At 41.3% G+C, this 25,719-nt stretch overlaps 1 protein-coding gene across 1 annotated transcript; it reads left to right on the top strand.

Annotated features, from left to right (window-relative positions):
• Positions 1 to 269: 269 nt before the first annotated feature.
• Positions 270 to 24,022, top strand: PARD6B (par-6 family cell polarity regulator beta). Its single transcript, XM_066625999.1, has 3 exons — positions 270 to 344; positions 12,131 to 12,353; positions 23,193 to 24,022. The coding sequence occupies exons 1-3, from the start codon at positions 276 to 278 to the stop codon at positions 24,020 to 24,022; spliced, it is 1,122 nt and encodes a 373-aa protein (XP_066482096.1). The 5' UTR covers positions 270 to 275.
• The last annotated feature ends 1,697 nt before the right edge of the window (positions 24,023 to 25,719 follow it).

A 25,719-nucleotide genomic window follows, 5' to 3' on the forward strand; every position in this document is an offset into this window, starting at 1 on the left:
CGCTGCAGGTGTGCCGGGGCTTCCCTCCTCCGGGTTCCTCGAGCGCCTTGGCGCGCATGCGCGTTCCGTCTCCCTCCCCCGGCCGGAGCTGCAGGTGCCAGGAGGAGGCTGGCGGGCGGCCCCTCCCCCTCCTGGGTCCTCTGATCGGGCGGGCGGGCGAGGCGCGGCTCCTCCTCAGACGCGCAGGTTGAGCGCAGGGGCGGCCGCCGCGAGCTGCCCGTCGAGCGCCTGCCGTTGCCTCCCAGCTCCGAGCGGAGGACGGGCTCGCCCGCGGCATGAACAGAGTCCAGCGCGGTGGCGGAGGGGGGAGCCGCGGCCTCGGCACCATGGAGGTGAAGAGCAAGGTGGGTGCCCTGGACGGCTCGGGCTGGGGCGAGGCTGGGCGAAGGTGGAGCCGCCTCCTTCCTGCTCCGCGAGGGACACGGGCGCCCGGCACGGCCGCGCCTCTGTGTCGCTCTGGCTGCTAGGCGACTGGAGCCCGGTCCCAGTCACGTCTACTCAGGAGTAAGTCCCATGTTAGTCAGTGGGGCTTACTCCCAAGTAAGAGTGGGTAGGAGTACAGCCTCACAGCCCAGTCCCAGCCACGTCTACTCTGGAGTAAGTCCCATGATAACCAATGGGCTTACTCCCAGGTAAAGGTGGACAACTTCACAGTCCGAGCTATGCTTGTCTAATCAGAAGTAAGCCCCATTATAGTAAATGGGGCTTACTCCCAGGTAAGAGTGGTAGGACTTCAGCCACACAGCCCAATCCCAGCCATCTCTACTCAAAAGTAAGTCCCGTTGTAGTCAGTGGGGCTTACTCCCAGGTAAGTGTGGGTAGGACTGCAGCCTGAGGCTACAATCTTATCTGCACTTTCCTGCTGGTAAGCCCCACTGACTATAATGTGACTTCTGAGTAGAAAGCATAGAATTGGACTTGAGGCTGCAATCCTAGCCACACTTTCCTGGGAGTAAGCCCCACTGTCTGTAATGGGACTTACTTCTGAGTGGACAAATCTTGGACTGTGAGGCTGCTATCCTTTCCCCACTTTCCATTACCATGGGGCTTACTTCAGAATAGACATGCATAGGATTGGGCTCTGAGGCTGCCACCCTATTCACACTTTCCTGGGAATAAGCCCCACTGACTGTAATGGCACTTACTTCTGAGTAGGCAAGCACAGGATTGGTCTGGGGGGAAGTTGCTCTTTACACTCCTTATGATGGAAAGGGAGTTAGTTTCACATAATCCCAGGCTTGTCCTCATCTCCTGTTCACAGTAGTGCAAATCAGTGCTCCTGAGCACGTGTGGTATTTTCCTGGGTAGTCACAGCCAGCCCTTTCTCATCTCCCTGAACTGCTGAAATTGGGTTTAGGTCAGTGATTCCCAAACTTTTTAGCATTGGGACCCCCCTCAAAAAAAAGTTTCAACTGGCCAGCCATCCAAGCCTCCATGATTATAATGATGATTAGGTAGCAGTGCTTCTCTCCTCCCCCCCCAAGCAGGTTGTTTAACCCTTGATGTACATAGCCTAAATCTGCCTTTTTAGTTTTTTGACCCACCAAAAATTTAGTCTTGACCTACTGGTGGACCCTGAACCCCACAGTTTGGGAACCACTGATGTAGGAAGTTCATCTAGGTTAGGGCAGTGCTTGCAGCTCCCTGGCAGCAATGAGCCCCAGCACTTCTGTTTTTAGAAATTAAAAGTGAGGAGGGGGATTATTTTTTGCTGCCTCGCATGGGTTCAGAAGTGGCTGAAGGTTATAAGTTTGGTTTTTTTTCCCGAGCAGCAATAAGCAAGCTTTTTGTAATTACCATATTTTTTCCTCTCTGCTCCTAATGGTATGTTAGGTGACGTTTATTTGGGATTACATGTTGGAAGGCTCACAAGTTTTATAGGCAAGGTGGTAATTGTGTTTCTTCAGTAATGTAGAGTAATAAGATGAGACAAAACTGTACTAAGGAGAGTCAGTACAGAAGATCTTGTAATAGTAATGAACTACCCACCAACAATGCTGTTGTACTCACACTTGGGATGATTTAGAAATCGGTAAAAGACTGGATCTTTCTCCCAAGCTCTTTTGCATTCTCAGAACACACACATGCATACAGTGATGGCACTACTCTGACAGAGTGATTAAGGAGCTGGTGGGTGGTAATTGTGTGGTTAGTGTGAATTAATAGGGTGAGATCTTGTGGTTCCTGTCTGTCTTGATTTGTGTTGGTTCTTCCCCCCCCCCTTTCTTGAAATTACTACTTCCTTTGCTTTTTATGTTCATGACACCTGGAGGGAAGTCTGGAATCCGTGCAATAGTGGTAGGTCATGAGCCGCAAAATGTAATAATGGTTCAGTCAACTGGTAAAATGCAACAATTACATCTTGTGTGACCTAGGCATTTGTGCTGTAAATCTGCCAGTATTTGAAAATATGGCTATTAACTGTCCTTTTGGAAAGTGTAACCCAGTGTGTTTGAACCTGGTCTGAAAAGATGGTCTTTGAGTTGGTTTATATGAAAGTGTCCGATGTACCCAAGGAAGCAGTGTGCTCAAGCCAGTCATAAACTAGGCATAGCCTGAGTGCTGATTTTTTACTATCTGCTGTATTGACATAAAGTTCTGTGGCATGAGCTCAGTTGTCACTGATGTGGTGTGTTTGTGTGAAATTGATATGTTGAAGTATCCAAAAGCTACAATTAATAATCATAAACATTTGTGGATTTTGAGCATGTGTATTTCTCACCTGATTGGGCTTGTAGGTATTTCAGTGCCAGTCTGAACAGCATTTCTTAAACACCTGCTGCAAACTACATGTGGAGAAGAGGGTATAGGAGATGCCATTTTGAGGAAATGAAACAGCCTTTTGTTTCCTGCAGCCCCTGAATTGTTCAGCCATGTTAATTCAGCTGTAACTCTGGAGTTGAGCACCAGGGTATTGTGAGGGCTTCCCAAATTGTGCATACTTTTCTGGTTCATCTGTGGGAAGCAGGTATTGGAACATAGGTGAAAACTGAGACAAACAGGCTGTTCTGGGTATAACCTTCTGGGAATCCTAGGTTGTTTTACACCTTAGACATTTTTTGAATACTCGAATAATCTGCCATTTCACATAGGAATAACTACAGGCTAGATGTGTTCATACAAAATGCTTACCCTAGGGTGACTGCAGAACCTCTTTATGTCAGTGAACACACCCTGGTATACTTTGTTACAAAGTACTTGTTCATTATTTGTACAGCTATGCCACAAATTAGACAGGTGAGCTGTGCTGCATCATGGCCTCTAAGCAACAGGATGTGTCTAACCATACTGTGGTCATAATGAAGCACTTTATCACTGGTATAATAGTACAGGCTAATTAGTGCTTTTTTGCTCTTGCTATTTCTCTTAAACATCTCTAGAAAAGTATAACTATGGTGACTTGTTATGTATGGCAATAACTGCTATGCTTTATGTATAAGATTCTTCTATTGAAGATGGCTGACATTGTAAATATGCAAGAGAAAACGTCCTCCTTCACTCTTAGTTGGTCCTCAGGTGATATGGTACCAGTGACTTAGTGTTTTAGATGTGTTGTATGGGGGGGGACCCTCTTAATTAAACCTTTCTGTAGCTACATTCTCATACAGCATTCTTCCCTGTATTCTAAAATGCTTAAGCTACAATCCTATTCATGCTTACTTGAGAGTAAACCTTATTGATCACAGTGGGACTTAATTATGAGTATATATACATAGGATTGGACTGTAAATCCATTCTTAGCCCAGCTTGTCCCCAGTCCAGTTGTACTAACCATGATAAGGCAGACCACACACATGTGAAGTATGGGTCAATAACTGCACATGTGTTCTAGTAATTCTAGTAATATCCTCCCTTGCATACCTCAGATCACACCCTGGTATTCTAGTTGGAAATTAAATAACTATCATTCCAAATTGTGTGCTCACAATCACTGATGTGGATGAAAATTGCCACTTCACTGGTAAGTAGTGGGAAGCCCTAGTCACTTGTGAAAGTTTGATGGTTTTTCACAATTCTGAGTATGAATGCAGCAGGGTAGTTAAGCCACATTATGGGGTAACTGAACTGCATTGAGTATACATACTCTTCAAGCAATCCCCAGTGAACTGGGATGAAATTGGAGGGAAATGTGAATTTTTTAAAAAAATCATTTGTATCCCACTCTTCAGCTGATGAGGCTACCAGAACAGTGTACACAGAATGAAAATAAGGTATCATCTTGTGTACCAGTGGTCCTCAAACTTTTCCCTTGACCCTTTTCAAACTTTTCCCTTGACCCATGTGGCTGTAGGCCATGAATCCCCATCATATTCCTGAGGTCTGGAAGTGACATCATTAAACAGAAAGTGGCCAGAAATATTAACTATATTAATTATATTAATCATATCATTAATTAAATGCAGATCTTAAAAATATATTATTAATACACAGCAATATACATGCTTTATAAATGATTAGCTGCTAATCACTGTTGGAGACAGAATGCTGGAGTAGGTAGATTTTGTCTGATCCAGGAGGACTCATTTTTTTAACTTTATAAGCATACCAATTGAATTGTTTTATCAAATGAACTTTAGAGCTGATAAGGGTTTGGTTAGGAGGCTGATTTGTCTCCTATACTAGGAGATGCACAGCTCAAGCCTATGAATGTCTACACAGAAGTAAGTTCCATTACAGTCAGTGGGGCTTACTCCCAGGAATAGGATTGGGCTGGCAATCACTTCATCAGTGGCTGATAAGTATTCCCCTCAAGTAGCAAGATTCATCACTTTAAAAATACAGCCTCTCCTCTTCAGTCAAACAACAAGAGTTATAAATCACTTTAAAAACTGTTCCCTTTTTCTGCTCTTGGCCAAGTAAAGTGTGTGCTTACCTTTCTCCCCCCCCCCCCTTTGCCAACTGCAAGAGCCCTGGTGACTGGTAAAATAGGAAGTGTTTTATTATTTGGGGACGGGGCTAGCATTCTGCCTAGGAAAGCTGGTGTGATTGGTGCCTCCCCAGGGAGCCGCACCTTACAGTTTGAATAACACTGCATTACACTATCAAAGTGCACACAAGTACTGTATAAATTTTGGATCTAGAAATTGCATTATTTTGGTATTTATAAAAGTTCATCAGAAGTTATTTCAGCAACTGGTTACTTTAGAAATAAAAGTGTTATGGGCTGGTAAAGTAATACATTAATTAGAATCGACCAACACTCACAGCATAGTAAGAGTTTCCACAATGCACAAGCTGTTTAAGAAATATAGGATGTGGTTATCCTTGTCTACAGTTTTAGTCCTAGGTTGGTAATGACTTGATCAGTTATCAAATGGGAGCCTATATCTTTCCGTTGTAAAGATTCAGTGATTTAAAGTGCCTGTGGAAGGTACTTTCTAGATTTTGTTTGTTCCATGAACAAGGATGTTTAAAAAATAATCTTTCTTTAGAAGTACAATGGTCCCTATCATGCCACTTAAGTGTGGAAGCACTCATTTAGGTGTTCTTTACACCAAACCCCTTTCTTTAAAAAAAAAAAATAATTGTGTTTTCTGAATTAGTGGTATTTCAACAATTTGCCTTTGTAACTAAAAAAGAAAAACAATTCCCAGTAATGTGGTTCTCTTCTTTCATTCTGCAAAAAATACTAACCAGTTTCTTTTAAAACAAAAAAGATCCATATGCTATGGATTTATTGTTATTTAGAAAATTTACTGGTTAATTATGTTTGGACCTCATAAGTGTCCGAATGGGAAATGTCTGGAAACCAAGTAAGAGCACAGTCCTATATTAAGATAAACACACCTATTGTCTATCTAACCTGTTTTTATATATATTTAAAATCCAAGTTGCTAGCTAGAGTAGCACTATCCTCTAAATTTGCTTTACTAGCATCCCATCCATTACACAAAACAAATTACACTGGATCAGGCAAAGCCAAGTATAGCACTAAAACTAAAAGTAGATTTTTAAAGTCTTGAAGAAAGGCTATCTTTTCAAACTGTCCTTCCATTCATATCAAAGTTAAGAATACCTTTTCTTTTCTGGCCACACTTGTCCAATTTTCTCTCTCTCTCATGATTTCATACAAGCTTATGCTGGACCTTTATGTGTAGTGAAGTTTTATAATAAAAGTTAGTCACCTGGGCAAATTATATGAAGATTGGATCATACTTAAAACCTAAGTAACATCGTAAAATAGCATTCCTTAAATCAAATTTTGTAGAGAAGTAGTAACTGAAGGAAGTTAATCCTGCTGGCTTTTATTTACTTTGTGATGCATAGGTGTGACAAAACAAGATGACTCATGTGATTTGCCTCAGTGTTGAATAATGTTGGCTTAATAGACTATATATAGAATAGAATTACTTGTATTTGCAGTGAATTCCTTATATTTAAATTTCTTTAGATCAGGATGGAGTATTACTGATTTTAAATTGCCATCTCCTTTTGTGTTAGCAATATGTGAATGACTAAGGGCACAATCCTAACCCCTTATGTCCATGCTTTCCAGCACTAGCATAGCAAGGCCCATGGGACATGTGCTGCAACCTGTAGTTGGGTATCACTCAGGGAGGCCTCCTCAAAGTAAGGGAATGTTTCTTCCCTTCCCTTCCCTTATGTCAATGCTGGAAAGCACTGACATAAAGAGTTAGGATTGTGCCCTGAGGTACTTGGGAGCAAAGGGTAGTGCACTTTGGTTTTAGTGGCCAAAATAATTCCAAATAACCAGCTGTGTTATACCCCTAGAAGTTAATGACAGACAAAGGTGAAAAGGAAGGAAACAAATACTAGTTTGTGAAGTATATGCTAATGCCAGTAATGATATGGGATATTATTTTCAGTTGTTTGACTGTTTAAATAATGTTTTGGATGTTTCATCAAAACGTTGCATTGTTGTTTCGGTCTTTAATTTTAAAACTTTGCTATATGTTGTGATTGAGCAGTTTGCAAATGAAGTACACATCTTTTGGGGTATGTGCCAACTGAATTTTAAGTGGAACAACTTCTAATTTATACAATCTGTGTTGAAGTTTAATCATGTTAAATTGCCTACCTACATAAGTGTTAATGCTCAATTCATAATTGCTACTGTGTAACATAATTTATACCATAGGCCAGTGACAGCGAACCTTTTAGAGACCAAGTGCCCAAACTGCAACCCAAAACCCACTTATTGATCGCAAAGTGCCAACACAGCAATTTAACTGGAATACTGAGGTTTTAGTTTAGAAAAAACTAATACATTAACATCTTTTACCTACTATTACTTGTAACCCGTAATGAACTTTTCCTCTAGAAATTTGTCCAGTCCCTTCTTAAAGGCATCTAGGCAAGTTGTCATCACTGCTTCCTGTGGCAAAGAGTTCCACAGACTAATTTCATGCTGGGTAAAGAAATATTGGCAGGGAGGTGGTGGCTGCAAGACCTTGCCACTGCTCATTTTCTCAAACAAGAAAAAAATTTTTAAAAGCCCTACGCACAGAAGTGGGTTCTAAGGCTGCAATCCCAGCCACGCTTTCCTGGAAGCAAGCCCCAGTGACTATAATGGGACTTACTTCAGGACCAGCACCACGTGCAGGGCTGGCGCCCCAAAGCCCGCAGCAGCAGCTTTGCTGTGCCCGCCCGACACACCTGCCTTACCCCAGACAGGGGAGGGAGGAAGCGCTCCCATTGGGCTGCTGGGCAGAGGGGCAGGTAATGTGAGAAACGTCCCGTCACAGAGCCTCTCAGCCTTCCTCCTCCCCTGGTGGCCTGGCTAGATGGGGTGCCTTGGGAGCATGCCTGGGTCTTTGGCATCAGCCCCCCATCTCCCTCTTCTCCCTGCTGTCCGCTCCTTTCCTCCCCTTGGCCTCGCCCCTCCCTCCTCTGCCCCAGCTGAAGCAGGAGGAGGCTGGCTTTGTGGCTGCTCCCTGGGACTGCAAGCCTAGAGGCTCACACCTGGCAGCTGGGGCCTGCCCACAGAGATGCCTCTGCGTGTCCTGTCTGGCATGCGTGCCATAAGTTACCCACCACTGCCGTAGGCTATATAAGGGTTGGAGCTAGTCAATATTCTAAGAGTAGGGGATAATTTTTGAGCGCCTAGATCAGCCATTTTCAACCACTGTGATGTGGCACATTGGTGTACTGCGAGTGGTCCACAGGTGTGCTACAGGAATTTGTGGGGAAGTCATTTGTTAGTAGGACCAATGGGGGATGTGAGCCTCCACTGGCACCATGGTGTGCCTTGTCAATTATCAAAAACCTGATGGTGTGCCTTGACAATTTTAATGCCTTGTCAGTGTGCCGTGAAATGAAAAAGGTTGAAAATCACTGTCCTAGATGCAGGAACTTTGATACATCAGCTTACGTTAACCAGCCAGTACCAATTAAAAAGTGTGTATAAAGGTCAGCCATCTTACCTTTGTTATAATATTTGAAGCCCATGTCTGACTGGACTCCAACTGGGGAAAAACCCCTCAAGGATGACTTTCTAGAGTGTATTCATGCATGCTCTTTTGTATCACTGTAACTCTATTCATGCTGCTTTCCAATTATTGTTAACTTCCATCAGTCTGTGTATATGCTTGTGCAGAAGTTTCCTTATGTTTGACTGCATTTTGAAAGCTGACTGATATTACTGCCTTCACTTAGTTTGAAATTTGAGCAGACTTCATCCACTGGATTGAATGCAACTGTAAAAGTTATAGTTTATCCAGGCTTCAAGAAATGGGGAGTATTAAGAGTTATGAGAGTCTACCTTATAAGCTCTTACGATAGGTCAGGCTACAAATTTAAATAGAAGAGCTTCAGGACCTTTTTACTCTTTACTTGGTTGCCCTTTTTTTGAACAGGTTATCAAACAGTCTAAGCTAGGGGTGTCCAAAGTCCTTGCAGGAGGGCCACATTGTCTCTCTGACACTGTGTTGGGAGCGGGGGGGGGGGGGAAAGAATTAATTTACATTTAAAATTTGAATAAATTTACATAAGTTTACATAAATGAATATGTTAAAGATGAGCTTATATGAATGAATGAAGGCCCTATTTTGGCCTTGCACCTTTTGCCTTTTGGCCTTGCACCAAGCAAGGCTGGCCTTTCCTTTGGTGCCACTGCTGCATCACAGATCTGAAACAGCAAGCAATGGAGGGAGCCCTAATCCCACAGCTCATGCAAAAGGTCGAACAGTTGGCCGTCATGCTGAGAGCAGTTGCATCGGGCCAGTGTGGGCTCCAACAAATCTCCGGAGGGCCAGAGGCTCATTGGAGACTGGGGGCTCCCTGAGGGCCACATTGAAAGGTCTCGAGGGCTGCAAATGGCCCCAGGGCCAGGGTTTGGGCACCCCTGGTCTAAGCTATTGATTTTCAGCCTGAGCCTCCATGACGGGTCCGCTGCCCAACACAGAGACTCTTGATTCTAAGGTGACCCAACCGTTGCTGCAGAATCGAGTAACCCCTTGTGGTGCTACTTGCCTAACTGGGGGAAGGGGACAAAAGTCCCTTTCTCCTAAAGTGCCGCTGGCACTGCCCAGTTAGTACTCAGGATGCAGCGGTAGCCATTTTTGGCACTGCGGCAGCTCCACACTGCAGGCAGCATAGGATTGGGCTGTAAGTCTTCTGCCAAGGGAACTTAGACTGTAGGAATATTCATGCTGATGCTGGATTGTTGGGTCCCTAGCAAAGACTTGCACTAGAACCCCCATGACACCCCTATCTGCCTCTTAATGGCACATTGGGCACTGTTACCCAATTCTGAAGTTTTAGAGCAGAGGTATCAAACTAGTTTCATACAGAAGGCCAAAGTTTGCATTTGTATTGCCTGCTGAGGGCCAGAAGTTACATCATTAACCTGATGGCCAGAAATAAGCACTTTGTTCTCACATAAAACTCATTAGCTGCAAATGACAGAAGAGAAACTGTGCAAATAGTTTTCAGATTTTCAAGATATGAGAGCCCAATTATCACTCTCAGAACCTGATTATAACAGGGGCTGAAGAAATAATAATAATAATACAGGTATTTCTATAACGCCTTTCTTGGTCCTCAGATTTCTCCTTAGACTTTATTCAAGGTGGTTTACATAGGCAGGCAAATTTAAATCCCCATAGGGATTTTTACAATTTGAAAGAAGATTTCTATCTTTCAAGAAACCACAGCATTCAGATGTTTCTTTCTTGATCTGGTCGCACATTCTGGCCTCCATCCTCCCATGCTCAGAGCAGATGAAATAGCTTGGCTTAGCTTGTCAGCTGCTTCAAGATTGCACGGTGCCGGTGGCCTCGAACTAGCGACCTTCGGATGTTGTCAGCTGCTTCATGGTCACACGGTGCCGGTGGCCTCGAACTGGCGACCTTCGGATGTTATCTTCAGGCAAATGGAGGCTCAACCCTCTAGACCAGACCTCCTGCCCAGAATTCCTGCCAGAATTCCTTCTGGGGACTGCATTTGGCCCGCGGGCCTTAGTTTGACACCCCTGGTTTAGAGGTTGAGCTGGCCAGATGCCACCTATGATGGGTGTGGGTCTGCAGCTAGTGCTCTACATGACTGACCTCTGATTTCACCCTTCATGAGGGGGCGGTTATGAAGGTGACTTGGGCGAGCAAGCAAATGGCATATGGGAAGACGGCTTAGATAGTAGGTATTTGGGTACTGTACAATATGTTCTGTGGATAACAGTATTTATACACCGCTTTTCAACTAAAAGTTCACAAAGCGGTTTACAGAGAAAAATCAAACAACTAAATGGCTCCCTGTCCCAAAAGGGCTCACAATCTAAAAAGATGCAAATGAATACCAGCAGACAGCCACTAGAACAGACAGTGCTGGGGTGAGGTGGGCCAGTTACTTTCCCCCTGCTAAAATAAAGGAGCACCCACTTGAAAAAGTGCCTCTTACCCAATTAGCAGAGGTTTATCTAGACGTGTTGTATACAGTCTAAGCTGTAGACGTGTTGTATGCTAAATCTGTTTTTAGAGGGTTATGCTGTGATTTCCTAGTGATGGAATACTGCATATACTCAAACATATTACCATTCCATGTTTTCAGATTTGAGTGCTGAAAATTAGAAAACAGATTTCTAGGTAAAGCCCAAGGTAACCTGTAGTGTGGGGCAGTCATTTCACAAGAGGTTCAGAGAGTGTCTGAAAAGATCTCTGACATGGAGAAATGGACTACAGTTATTTGATGTACAGTACTCATGTACTCTGCCCATGGTCAGGCACTTATTGTATCTGCATGTTCCAACACTATGGTTGCAGTTGAAATGTGTGTCCATAGATCTGTTTTATGGGGGACGGGTTAGGTGTTTGCTCTTCAGATACCATATTTTCCTGTTCGTTGTATGAAATGATCACGTCACAGATTTTGAAGGCTACTAATAACATCTTGGTTTGTGGAATAGCTGCTGTTATGCCCCAAAATTTCTACTCTGCCTTGCTACCTGTTTAAGGTTTGTGGAAAAGTATATTTCTTCCCCATGGAATGATGGCTGGCTTTCTGTGGAGAGGGAAAACTTACACTGGTAACACCAGCTGTTATTGATGTAACTGGGTACATGTTTTTTACATTACCCTTTTTATGGCTGTTCAGATGAGATAATCCTGGGCTCTGCTCTCTAGATTTGGTTGGCAGGAATCAGACAGGGTCTTTCCTGTGGTGTCATTGAGATGACTGTGAATGCATTAAAGAAGGAGTTCTCTCGGGCAACAGTGCTTGAATGCCTTCAAGGAAACTCTTCTTGCTCAGCTTTCAACTGACTGTAGCACTTTTATCTCTTCTCTTATATAATTTCTCTGATACTTCTGGGATTTTGTGTGCTGTTTTTTTAATTTGCTGCCTTTTAAAATATTTTGTTTTATTCTTGGTTTTTATATTCTGTGTAAAGTTGTGTAAAGTTTTACAAATGGTTTATACATCCATTAACAGAGAGAGGCAATAGAATGTGCTTCGGATGTTCCAAGACATAGTAAGGCAAATACAGATGCAAAATGGCTATTTATTCAAGCTACACATATTTAATAAATACTTAACAGAGCTGCCGGGAATCTTTGTAAAATTTGTCATATGGAATTACAAGCTTGGTATCAAATTCAAGTAGGTCTGATTGGTTTAAAGAAATTAGTTATGAAAGTCTTTTCTGTTTCATTGTCAAATTAATGTGTGTTTCTTGCAGTTTGGTGCAGAATTCCGACGATTTTCTCTGGAAAGATCCAAACCCGGTAAATTTGAGGAGTTTTATGGATTACTGCAGCATGTTCACAAGATACCCAATGTTGACGTTTTAGTTGGATATATAGACATCCATGGAGATCTCTTGCCTATCAACAATGATGACAATTATCACAGAGCAGTTTCTACAGCTAATCCTTTGCTTAGGATTTTTATTCAAAGAAAAGGTAAGCAAGCACATGTTAATAACGCAGCCTTCAGTGCCTGAAGTTTCCTATGTTCTTGTCTTTCCTGAGACTGACCTTAGTAGGCTGACGACCCAGTCCTATCCTGATGCTGCAGTAGTGGCACAGCAATAGCAATGCAATATTGGCAGGACAGCTGCTGTATCCAAAGCAGCCAGTGTCCATGGAAACCCTGACACATCCCACCAATCATGGAGTGGCAGTTTGAGTGGCACATCAGCCCAATGTGCAAGGAACAAATCACCACACCCATCCAGACCCAGTGCCTATGGCCAGAGAAGTGCTTCAGTGCCAGAAGCACTTTACTTGTCTCTGAATCTTGCCTCACTCACTGAAATACTGTTGCACAATGCTGCTGCCCCCTCCCCCTGTCAGTGATATTCTTATAATCCACCTAGTTTTATCTGGAAGGCTATGGGTATTGAATGCCTGGTTACTTAGTAAAGTGCAATCTCTACCAGTTACTCTACTAGCACAATCTATGGATAATATTGGGCCAAAAGTCTGTCTCCTACTGCTGCAAGTTACACTAGCCAAATATAGTCTTTTTGAGTATAGTCTATTGCTGAAAACATTCTACTAAAAGCAATTTTTGTTGAATATTTTATTTTCCATCACCAGTGCATAAGGTTTGTGCTACAAGCTTTGTTTCTATGCCATTCTTTGCCCTTTTCAGCTCCCTGCCCCCCTTATAGAAGCTGAATGGTCAAGTCTTATTGGTGGACTGATTCATAAAGTCAGACTCAGCAGTTCTGCCTAAGATATTTCAGTAGCCATATGACAAGAGCAGATAAGCCACTTTGTTGAGCTGGGATTATTGCTTGCATTTGAACACCATATGTGAGTGTTTGCAGTATTCACCTGCCAGTTATCCCATGGTGCAGTCACAACCCTACTGAGCTTTCTTGACATTCTGGTAGACTGCCCAGTTTATCTTTTAAAAAATCACACTGTTTGATAAATGGGAAGCACTTTGTAGAAAATGACCATTACTACTTGTATTTTTAGCTCTGTGGTTTCAGAGACTGCAGTATTGCCTCAGATTTCATATAGTGTTAAATCTCAGAGACCAACAACCAGAATTCTAGTGTGCTAGGCTAATTGATTTACTTAAATTACAAAAGGTTATGATATGTCTAAAAATACTAAGACACTTCTTGAACCTGCATGTGGCAAAATGTGGGCTTCAACTAATGCATCTGTGATGTGGGCCTGTGATGTTTAATGTTAAAGGATTTGGGGTAAATCTGAATCATTTTTCACCCCCAGAATCTGTATATTGAATAAGAAACTCATTGGATAGAGGAGCTGAAAATCAATCTGTCATTTATTACACATTTGATAATTTCTCCGTGTTCGACTGGTAGTAGTTTAAGGAAAGACTTGTCATTTGAATATACTTCTACCATATCTTAAAAAAGGCTATTATATCTAAAAGTTACATTATGATTTATAGATACATTAGATGAAATGCAGACTAGTATGAGTCCATACCAGGTGTTCAAACTAAGAACATAAGAACAGCCCCACTGGATCAGGCCACAGGCCCATCTAGTCCAGCTTCCTGTATCTCACAGCGGCCCACCAACTGCCCCAGGAAGCACACCAGATAACAAGAGACCTCATCCTGGTGCCCTCCCTTGCATATGGCATTCTGACATAACCCATTTCTAAAATCAGGAGGTTGCGCATACACATCATGGCTTGTACCCCATAATGGATTTTTCCTCCAGAAACTTGTCTAATCCCCATTTAAAGGCATCTAGGCTAGACACCAGCACCACATCCTGCGGCAAGGAGTTCCACAAACCGACCACACGCTGAGTAAAGAAATATTTTCTTTTGTCTGTCCTAACCCGCCCAACACTCAATTTTAGTGGATGTCCCCTGATTCTGGTATTCTGTGAGAGTGTAAAGAGCATCTCCCTATCCACTCTGTCCATCCCCTGCATAATTTTGTATGTCTCAATCATGTCCCCCCTCAAGCGTCTCTTTTCCAGGCTGAAGAGGCCCAAACGCCGTAGCCTTTCCTCATAAGGAAGGTGCCCCAGCCCCGTAATCATCTTAGTCACTCTCTTTTGCACCTTTTCCATTTCCACTATGCCTTTTTTGAGATGCGGCGACCAGAACTGGACACAATACTCCAGGTGTGGCCTTACTACTGTAAGAAAACTACAAGAAAACTACTGTATTCTTTCAGTTTAAGACAGTTGTTTGGCTACATCAATTTATGTGATTGATTAACATGGGTATTGTACAAGTTCAGAAGAGGTAACAAGGAACCTAATGGCTGGATGTTAGCAACCTTAAACATAATCTGTAATACAATTTAAATTTTATGGGATTTGCTCTGCTTATTATAATCTTTGATTTGCAAAATATTTATGAAGCAAAATGTGTTCATACAGAGCTGCCTGGCACTAAAGAGCTGTTTAGCTGTTAAGACTATAAAACTTCTTTAACTCATCGTTACCCAAATTGAGTAAACTGCTCTACCTTTTAAGAACTTTATAAAATAGGTCTAGAATTCTGCACTGGAAATCAACATTCTAATACTTAGCAACTCAGACTTGCATTCCCTTTACTCTTCCTAGTTCAGTTACAAAATACAGGAGATGGTATCCTAACACTCCCTTCCACATAGAAAGTAGTTCCATTAGCACAAGGGGGGAAATCTTAGTCCCTGGATCATTCTGCACCCCACAGAATCCTACTTTGGAGAGTCCCCCAACCCTTCAGAGTAGTAATGGGGTGTGGTGCAGTTGGAGGGGCATAGCCATGTGCACCTCTAAGGATACAACGCATTGTTGCCTGTGCAGACGCAGGATATTTTGAGGAGCAATAACTGAAAGAAGTCAAATACTTCTGAATACATTTAGGTGGGGAGGAGCAAAAGAATACTGGGAAGGGGTAGGTGTGGAGAACTTGTGACTCCTGACATAATATCCTTTTTAGGTCTGTTCTTTGAATATGTGACATTGGCTATATCTTCAGTCATTTTTTCAACAAACATAAGATCTAGCAAAGTATTCACTTAAAGCAAAAATGTGGAGGTTTGTAGCATAAATTTTTGTATTGGCAACCTTCAGTCTCGAAAGACTATGGTATCGCGCTCTGAAAGGTGGTTCTGGCACAGCGTCTAGTGTGGCTGAAAAGGCCAATCCGGGAGTGACAATCCCTTCCACACCGGGAGCAAGTGCAGTCTGTCCCTGGTCTGTCTCCCTGGCTATGGGCCTTCCTTCTTTGCCTCTTAGCCTCAGACTGTTGGCAAAGTGTCTCTTCAAACTGGGAAAGGCCATGCTGCACAGCCTGCCTCCAAGCGGGCCGCTCAGAGGCCAGGGTTTCCCACTTGTTGAGGTCCATCCCTAAGGCCTTCAGATCCCTCTTGCAGATGTCCTTGTATCGCAGCTGTGGTCTACCTGTAGGGCGCTTTCCTTGCACGAGTTCTCCATAGAGGAGATCCTTTGGGATCCGGCCATCATCCATTCTCACGACATGACCAAGCCAACGCAGGCGTCTCTGTTTCAGCAGTGAATACATGCTAGGGATTCCAGCACGTTCCAGGACTGTGTTGTTTGGAACTTTGTCCTGCCAGGTGATGCCGAGGATGTGTCGGAGGCAGCGCATGTGGAAAGCGCTCAGTTTCCTCTCCTGTTGTGAGCGGAGAGTCCATGACTCGCTGCAGTACAGAAGTGTACTCAGGACGCAAGCTCTGTAGACCTGGATCTTGGTATGTTCCGTCAGCTTCTTGTTGGACCAGACTCTCTTTGTGAGTCTGGAAAACGTGGTAGCTGCTTTACCGATGCGCTTGTTTAGCTCGGTATCGAGAGAATGAGTGTCGGAGATCGTTGAGCCAAGGTACACAAAGTCATGGACAACCTCCAGTTCATGCTCAGAGATTGTAATGCAGGGAGGTGAGTCCACATCCTGAACCATGACCTGTGTTTTCTTCAGGCTGATTGTCAGTCCAAAATCTTGGCAGGCCTTGCTAAAACGATCCATGAGCTGCTGGAGATCTTTGGCAGAGTGGGTAGTGACAGCTGCATCATCGGCAAAGAGGAAGTCACGCAGACATTTGCTTAAAAGTAGATGGCTTGATTCTGTGCTTTGTAATCAGGCATGTAAAATACTAAACTTCATTATTGTTACATCCTGTGATAGAAAAATCTTTCTTCAAAGACTTGTACTTTTATTAAGTAGTTTACCAATCATTATGTTGACATCACAGAATAAATGAATAGCCCACATATGTTAAGAGTATTTCACAAGGTAAATTGTTGAAAGTGATTGTATACATAACCTATGGCATACCAAGAGGAATGTTTTCTCTTTGCAGAGGTGTGACAAGTGTAATTGTACCTTTCTAATGGCTATGCTGCATGCTTTTAGAGGAACTGACTAACTGGCAACCAAGCATATACGGAGGACAATTCTGTTTTTATTGTGGATGTCTGTGCCTGATAAAAGATCTTGTTGGTCCAATAAGAGCTTTAAGTAACAGCTCATTCTTTGTGTCCAGCATAGCAACATTGTCTCACATCAGTGAACACACTTATTGAAAGCAGCTTACCTTTGTGCCATATAGGCATTCACCTTATTTATGTTTATGCTTTCTTACTTCTGGTTTCTTGCCAAGAAGTTTACACAGTGGCTATAAACCGATTAGCTGAGATGAAAACAATGGTGCCATTGTAATAAGGGATATTGCTTAAAAGGAATTATTCAAGGGTTACCTAGAGGCTAAATAATCATGCTGCCTAATTTTATAAGATTGGTTTTATGATCAGAGTTTTCGTATTCTCCGTGCCTTTTTGCAAGTATTTGTTGCACAATCACAAAATCAGTATGTTTGAAACCACCTTCTTTATCAGGTCTCTGAGTAGGCACACACAGAGCCAACTCTGAAAGTTTCCAGAGCTGCTGCTGCTGCTGCTGCTGCTGTTGTTATTATTATTAACAATAGTATTTATTTACCACTTTTTAGCTAAAAGTTCACAAAGCGGTTTACAGAGAATAATCAAATAACTAATGGCTCCCTGACCCAAAAAGGCTCACATTCTAAAAAGATGCAAAAAGAACACCATCAGACAGCCACTAGAAAAGACACTGCTGGGGTGAGGCGGGCCAGGCGGGTGCGGCTACTTTATTTTACTATGTAAACTGCTTTGTGAACTAGTCCTGTTAAAAAGTGGTTTGACAATAATAATATTTTGGGTGTTCTGCCCCATATACCCCATACACAGTTGTGTATCTCAGATACAGGAAGAATACCCCTCAGTTTCTTCTTGATTTCTACTGAAGCAGCTGTATTAGGAACATTCCTTTTTGACTTTTATCCTTCAGAAAAAAAAACCTATTTCAATTTTACAAGCTTTCTGTGTGGTTTAGTGTATGTACAGTTAAAGTATTTATAATGGTTAGTAATATTAGTGTAACAATGGCAACAATTATTACTATTAAAGTTCTGCATTGCATTTCTCCCTTTGGGAAACTTTGCGCAGCTTACAATATCAAACACATAAATAGTACAAAAAATACAGTGAAAACAAACATCAGCAAACAAAATCATGAAGAGAGTTGAGAGAACTCGGGTTTGTATAACAAGCTCTTCAACCTCTGTGGAACACCAGCAAGGAGGGAGGCGGTTGGACACAAAGTGGCCTTGGGTTGCTGGGGAGGGCACCAAGATATGGGCATGGACTTGTGATAGACCACTGCAACTCCACCTCCCCATCCCTGCAACTGGAGTTGCTGTTGTACCCCCAAAACTGGAAGATAGAACTGGGAAAGATGAAACTTCCCATTCCAACTAACCAGTATTGAGACAAACCAGATTGACTTGCTCATCCAGGATCAAGTCCTGGATGGCCAAAGTTCTATTATTGACCAATCTGGCATTTAGCAGTAACACTTTCAACCCACAGTGGCTGTTAGAGCAACCACGATTCAGTTGGCTGAGAAGACCAAAAGAAGGAATAGTCATTATTTGATGAGTTATTTTCCTGTAATGGTATATCAAGTGCCTTCCCATTAAATTCTTGCAGTAGCTACCTACCCCAACTAGCTGCAATACTTTTCCTTCCATAAGGGTTTTATTGTAGGCTACATTGTATTCTTTTAGAAATGTATCATGATACATCACTTAGTTTCAACAGTAAACTTGGAAAAAATTAGAACTGTTAATTGGAATATATAATTGTAACTTGTATATAAGGACTGAGAACAGTTTGTTATAATGGCTGTTGTGAAAGATTGTAAGAAGTTTTTTTTTTATAAAAGTGAATATAATTTAGTTCACTAAGCACATTTTCTTCATAAGTAGGTCCTGACATCTAAGGCCATGTAATGTTCATATTTACAATAGTTTCATTTTAGGCTTTGTAGTTGCTATGTTGTCATTTTGTTTAGATATGGAAGACACACACACAGGAGAACCCACATGGGTTGGATAACTTGGTCTTTGTTTCTAGTGAAGCACTGCATTTTGAACATACTGTAGTTTCCTGACAAGTGTCTTGTCTGCATTTCAAAATGAGATAACTTCACTGTTTCTTGAGAGCAAAAAAATCTCACTTAAGAGTAGATGAGTTTCTATAAGACTAAAAGCTGAATAAAAATCAGTGAGAACCTTAAAGCACAAATAGTTTTGATTATTATCCCAATGTAACTTTTTAGTTATGCCTTTGAGGGGAGAACTACTAATGAAGGTAAGCAGTAAGTGAACTTTCAACCTGGACTAAAGTTGAACACTGGGGAAATGGTGTTCGTAATAGTAGATTTAACATTAACCAAGGTTAAAAATTCTCTCACCTAGAGATCTCTTGGGCTAGGACTTTTAGTGCAGTTTGCATTTCATAAAGTAATTTCACATTCATTCTGCCTTTCTCAATATGTAAAGCTCTTTGGATCAGATATCAAAATACTGAGATGAAATACAGGTTGAGATGAATTGGGTTCCCAGTTCTGCTCCAAGCACTCATGTGGATTAAAAAGCACTATAGCAAATCAATTTAAAAAACAAAGTTTCTTTGCTCAGTGATTGAAAAACAGCCTTGCTGACCTTTTGACTCTAAGATAAGAGTCATTAAGAAGACAATCCATCAGCACTTCACTCAGCCCCTCCCTTCACCAATGATTTCTTTCCCATACTGGGGGAAGGGAGGGGTCTGAAGGAGAGAGAAGGATTGATGGATTGTTAGCCTGCTTCTCTCTCTCTCTCTCTCTCATATTAAGGAGGCTGTTGTTAAAGGACTGTTCAGATTTTAAAACTGATTTTAAAGGGATGCATTTTGCCCCTTATCCAGGGGTCAGCACATTCTTTATCATTTGCAGGGGCCATTTGTGTTGAGTCAAATCAACACATTGTGTTGTATTAAAAAATCTGTGTATAAAATAGGCTGGACCTGTATTCAAATGTTTGCTAGCTATCCAATTTAAGTTTATTGTACTGGGAGAATCAAAAGTACGAGCATTTAAATTGCAGATCATGAAATTGTTTTGAACCTTTTGTCTTGCTGATCAACTGGTGACAAATACTAGCCTAAAATTGTTCTGGTTTTTTCTGATAAATTGAGATGTATTGGAACATATTTTCAAATGCATGTATAGAGTATCTGTACAATTTTACATTTCTGTATGAATTTATTTGAACTAAAAGTTACAATCCAAGAATCTGAATTGCCATAATCATGCTACAGAGCAGGGGTGTCAAACTGATTTCATACAGTGCATCTAATAGCATTCATGGTGCCTGCTGAGGACCTTGTGTTCTCAGAATCATTTGAAAGGGAGCCGCAAGATCATCAAGCTCAACCCCCTGCTAATGCAAATAGTTCAATGGGTTTTGCTCCCAAGGAAGTGGATTTAGAATTTCAGCCTTTGTGTTACCACTAGATTATGCAGTCAAATAGGACACATTTCTTTCTTTTAAAAATACTGAAACCAAAGCCACACACAAATTGGAAAACAGCTTGAACAGCAGTATGCATTCTACCATGTGGTGTGTTCTTCTGTATTTAATGTTAGTAATAGAATAGCCTTTATGAGCATGAAGCTTATAGACAAGCAAGCAGACAGCCTGCACACTTGGGGGGGGGGGGACGGACAGGCAAAATGTTAACAGGAAGCTTCATGCTTCCTTTTAATGGTTGCTGAGTTGTCTCTTCTAGCATGCAGGCTGCCTACCTGTCTGTCTGTTAACTTCATGCTTATAGAGTCCTGTAAGAGTAATGAATGAAGAGACATTCATTCTTAGCCCTACTGGTAAGAACAAAGTTAATGGGTGGGGGGGCATGATGATTTGGTTCCCCCCCCCTTACAGGTCTCATTATTCAGGAGGGTTCCAAGATGGCATAAAAGCAAATCAATTTAAAAAACAAAGTGCCTTGCTGACCTTTTGAAATGCAATTAATCAATCTTTCTCCAGGTACTTAGGCTTCACTAGGAGGCAGTGATCCCTCCCTTCACCAGGAGCCCCAGTGAGGGGGAAAGCATTGAGGTGATAATCACTGCCATTTAGCCTTCTTTCACATGCTCAGGGGGAAGGGAAGCCTGCAGAGAGAATGATTGATGGATTGTCAGTGGGCTGCCCTCTCTGGCATTATTAAAGTACTGTTTTCCTTTAACTTAAAGGGCCCTTCTCATCAGCTTTGAGATAGAAAAATCTGAATAATTAGGTTATACCTGTAATCACTTGCATGACTGTCTCTCTGCAACAGTAAAAAGCTGTTTTTTAAACTGTGATTTTAAAGGGGTGCATTTTTTCCCTTCTCTAGGGATCAGCACATTCCTTCTCATTTGCAGGGGCCATTCCTGTTGAGTGAAATCTGTGTATTAAAAATCAGTGTATAACAAGGCTGGACCTGTATTTGCAGTTTCTGTATCTGCGGGGGAGGGGAGCTGGAACATATCCCCTGCAAATACAGGGGAATGTCTGTAGTTAGGAATTGGGAAAAGAGAGAATAGGGATACAAGATTACCTTTTTGGAATCACTGGTTTGTGTGTTTATTGGCAAGGTAGACTGGTTTTAAATTAGTGAATTAAAGCAGCAATTTGAATCATTCAAATTGCCAAGAGGTTTTCCAGAAGAATGTATGTGTACACACATGCACATGCTCCCCACCCTAGTCTTTATGTATTATTGAAACCTCTGTTTCATACTCCACATTCATTCACTTAACTTGCAAGAGCCTTTCCTATTGTGCTTTAAGATACAAGATAGCTGCTTTAATATTGTTTATGTTCACCTTTTCTCCTTTGTGGGGAGTATTTGTGAATTACCATACTTTATCCTGATAGCAGCTTTGTAAAGTAGGCTAGTGTAGGCTGAGAGAGTGTGACTGATCTAACCAGATCTCTGGAAGCCAAACATAAATATAGCATGATACACTATACAGGTCCAACCTTGTTATACACGGATTTGACTCAACACAAATGGAAGTTTCCTGCAAGACTACTGTTCTCGTACTTCAATGTGGAGAACTACAGCCACAAGCAAAATATAGCTTATAGTTAATCAATAAAATATCAGTGTACTGTATATAAATCATCAACAGACTTGAATAAGGCTTATCAACATTTGTCCATTGTTTTTGTCTTTCCTGGAAACAGCTATTTAACATTCTCTTGCTGTAATATTTGTTTCAGAGCATTTCTGTTATAGAGCATGTGATATACTTTATAGCTCCTAAGCATGACTGAATAAAATTGGCTGAGGCACATTTTTTCAGCTTGAGTTCCAGGTCGTTGGGAGTAGTGTTTCATGGTTAAACCACTTGTTAGAAGTATCTTTCAATATTAAATATGTTACTTATTTAGTCTGTTGCCAGTCATTGTACCTACTCTGGATGAGGGGCAGGGAAAGGCGTTTGTGGAATGGTATCCATTTTCAGGAGATTTGGCTACTCTCCAGATATATGGTAGTAGTAGGTCCATTGGCTGTTCGCCCTTCCTCATTCTTCTTATTCTAATATACTGAAATTTGAGACATTTAACAAATAGAATTCCACTCTCTAAAGAATTCTAAGTACATACCTTACACATCAACAGTTCTTTAAAATGTTAAAATGTTCTTTTCTAGTTCTAACATCTCTGATTTTTAAAAAAAGTAGAACAAGGGCTTCTTGCTTAGAGTTTTGTGTCAGCTAATAGCCCAGTCCTATGTCTGTTAACTCAGAACTAATTCACTATTTCAGTGGGACTAGCTCCCAAGTAAGTGTGTATAGGGTTGCAATCTGAGTGAGCTGTTTACTATCTCCCTCTCTCCTCTGTTAGGCACTTGTATATGGATGCACTCTTGCAAAAAGGAATTATGTTTTTTGGACAACATGACAGACTGTAGTGGGGAGGGGGACCTCTATCCCTCTTGCTAAGGCTGGCGAAAGTAGAACAAGACACTTTCAGAGATGAATCTTGTGAAAGGAGGGCATAGTTTCTGCCAGGTGGCAAGGTCAACTCAGAATCCTGAGGGTTTATTCAGAAACTCCTGCTACTTTCCCTCAAGATACCTTGATAACATTAAACTGTGCCCTTTAGAAACTCCAATCCTGTTTGACTCCTCCCATGGGGTTGCTGTTGGAACACAGAGCTTGTTAGAAATGGGTGATGTTTATAGGATCCCCATTGCTTCCCTTGCTCTTTGTTTCCTCTTTTTCTGGCCTTAGTGTAGGTTGGCCTACTTATAAAGCTGTTATTGGGCAGATGAGGGGAAAGTACATTGTGCGAAAGCATTTTATTTTATTTTTTTGATTGCCAGTACTGTGTTGGCTGAAATTGAACTGCGCTGTGAAAATTACTAATGTAATTTTCTTTTTTCCTCACAGAAGATGCAGACTATAGTGCCTTTGGCGTGGACCCCCTGACAAAGAAGAAAAATGTCTTATCAAATGTGTTGCGTCCAGATAACCATAGGAAAAAACAACATATTGTTATCAGTATGCCACAAGACTTCAGGCCAGTGTCTTCTATTATAGATGTAGACATTCTTCCAGAAACCCATCGCAGAGTGCGACTTTATAAATACGGAACTGACAAGCCTCTAGGATTTTATATACGGGATGGCTCTAGTGTCAGAGTGACACTTCATGGGCTAGAGAAAGTACCAGGGATTTTCATATCCAGGCTTGTTCCTGGAGGTTTGGCTCAAAGTACAGGCTTACTGGCTGTCAATGATGAAGTTCTGGAAGTGAATGGTATTGAGGTTTCAGGGAAGAGCCTTGATCAGGTTACAGACATGATGATTGCAAACAGTCGTAACCTGATAATTACTGTCAGACCAGCAAACCAGAGAAACAATGTTGTTAGGAACAGCCGGACTTCTGACAGTTCTGGGCAGTCCACTGATAATAGTCTTCGAAGTTATGCTCCATCTGTGCCCATCTACCACCCTGAAGAAGAGGAAGACAGTGATGATGAGGATATCATTATTGAAGATGATGGTGAGCCACAGCAAATTCCAAGAGCTGCTCCTTCCAGTGAAAGTCTGGAGTCACTGACGCAAGCTGAAACCCATCATGAATCAAAGCAAAATGGTTTCATTCCTTCCAGAGAAGCAAACTTGTATTGTTCAACAGGCAGCATTAACATGGAGTTTGAAATCCAGGACTCTGATCAAAAATCCTTGGAAGAAGATGGGACAATCATCACATTGTGAACCTACATCGGTGTTTTACTGTTGAAATTAAGAGGCCATACATATTTTTTTACCTGGCTGCACACTCTTGGTACATACCTCTCAATTATCATATTTGAGTGGCTTTCTATGTCCGCAGAATGGATTGAGTTATGGCGTTGAAATTCCTGTCCGTTCAGTTTTGGTTCCTGAGTAATATTTTTTTGGAATGTGAGCAATTTGTGTTGCAATTTCAAAACAGGACAGCATCCCCATAACTGAACATTATACATATGGAAAAAATTCAATTCTCAGTGTCCCTAGCCAGCTTTGAAACAAGTTGTGTATTGTGTGACGCAAGAAGGAGTTCTACTGTTCATAATTCTGGTCTTAGGATCTGTCTGGATATATTGTGAGTCATGAAACACCTTAAGTCCTACCTTAACTCACAATTATATGAGAACCAGTCCAAAGAGACCGTATTTCAGCATAAAAATGTTCATGAAATAAAATAAGCATGAACTACAGTCAGTTCCAATCACGTATGTAATCGGTTCCAATCACTATAATAGATTATAGAAGGTTTATTTAAGATAGGTTTATAGTTTTATAGCAATTGAATTCAAACTGGCATAATTACACAGTCAGAAGGGAGATGACCCATTGGACTTACCTGATGCATTGGATAGTTGAAAGATACCACTTTGAAGAAAAAAAAAATTGTAGTCCATGACTGTATGTGATCTGCTAGGCTCTTGGAGGAAAAATCTCAATTTCCATTCAAGTGGATTAGATAACTTAAAATAAAAAATGAAGTTGCTTGTTTGATCTTGCCATGCATAGCAACGTCCATTAACTCTTTAATGAAAGAAACTGTGATCTTGAAATGTTACAGTCCAGTTCCATTAGCACCAGTAGGGCTTTCCATCAACTTCAGTGGGAATTGGATGATACCCATAATGTGAGTAAATACCCTTCCTTTTGTACCTTATCCAGTTTCCCTAGTATATGGCATCTGACACTCTTGCACATGTTATTAAATGAATTACAAAATGAAGTGAATTGCAGTATTTCTAAATCAAATTTATATATGGTCACAAATAAATCCTATATAAACAACTGGGTTTAGTTGCTTTCCTTTTGATATAAGGTTTTTTCTTCACATAATAAATGTGATTTAAGGTACAGTTCCCTTGATTATGTTCCACGCATAGATGTGTCTACCTGGACGCGCACCTTCATATCGGAGGTGTATACTTGATACTACTATGGATCTGACATGGTCCATTAATGTGATGTCTGTAAAATGGTATGATATGTAATGAGATGTAAAATGGACTTTAAACGTAAGCATAAGCATGGAAACCAAAACATAAGTGGAAGCATTAGATGTTTGTTGTGGAAACACAAAGACAGAGGGTTATTGTGCTGCTTATTAACTTTGATTTTTAATATTTATGCTGCAATCATATGCATGACCATTTAGGATATATTACACTGCAATTACAAACTTAAGGAAGTGTTATATTTAAACTGTGTGTTAAAATTTTGTTCTTTAAGCTAATAGCCTCAATCAGGTAGCTTTTTATTATGGGGTAGAGTGTATCCTTAAAATACATATGTATGTAAAGCATAAAGCAATCTTGGTTTGAAGTCATTTTATTATGTCTGAAACACTGAGGATTTGACAAAATCAATGCACACTAGACAGGAAGGAAAAGCAAGTATGTGTTTTGCTT

The sequence above is a fragment of the Tiliqua scincoides genome, chromosome 4, assembly GCF_035046505.1.
Source record: "Tiliqua scincoides isolate rTilSci1 chromosome 4, rTilSci1.hap2, whole genome shotgun sequence".
NCBI lineage: Eukaryota > Metazoa > Chordata > Lepidosauria > Squamata > Scincidae > Tiliqua > Tiliqua scincoides.

Bases quoted from the DNA above. Each gene is read 5' to 3' on its own strand.
- PARD6B (XM_066625999.1), top strand. From the start codon at position 276: ATGAACAGAGTCCAGCGCGGTGGCGGAGGGGGGAGCCGCGGCCTCGGC. The intron at 345-12,130 runs GTGGGTGCCCTG...TGTTTCTTGCAG, and splicing joins CCATGGAGGTGAAGAGCAAG to TTTGGTGCAGAATTCCGACG. The intron at 12,354-23,192 runs GTAAGCAAGCAC...TTTTCCTCACAG, and splicing joins GATTTTTATTCAAAGAAAAG to AAGATGCAGACTATAGTGCC.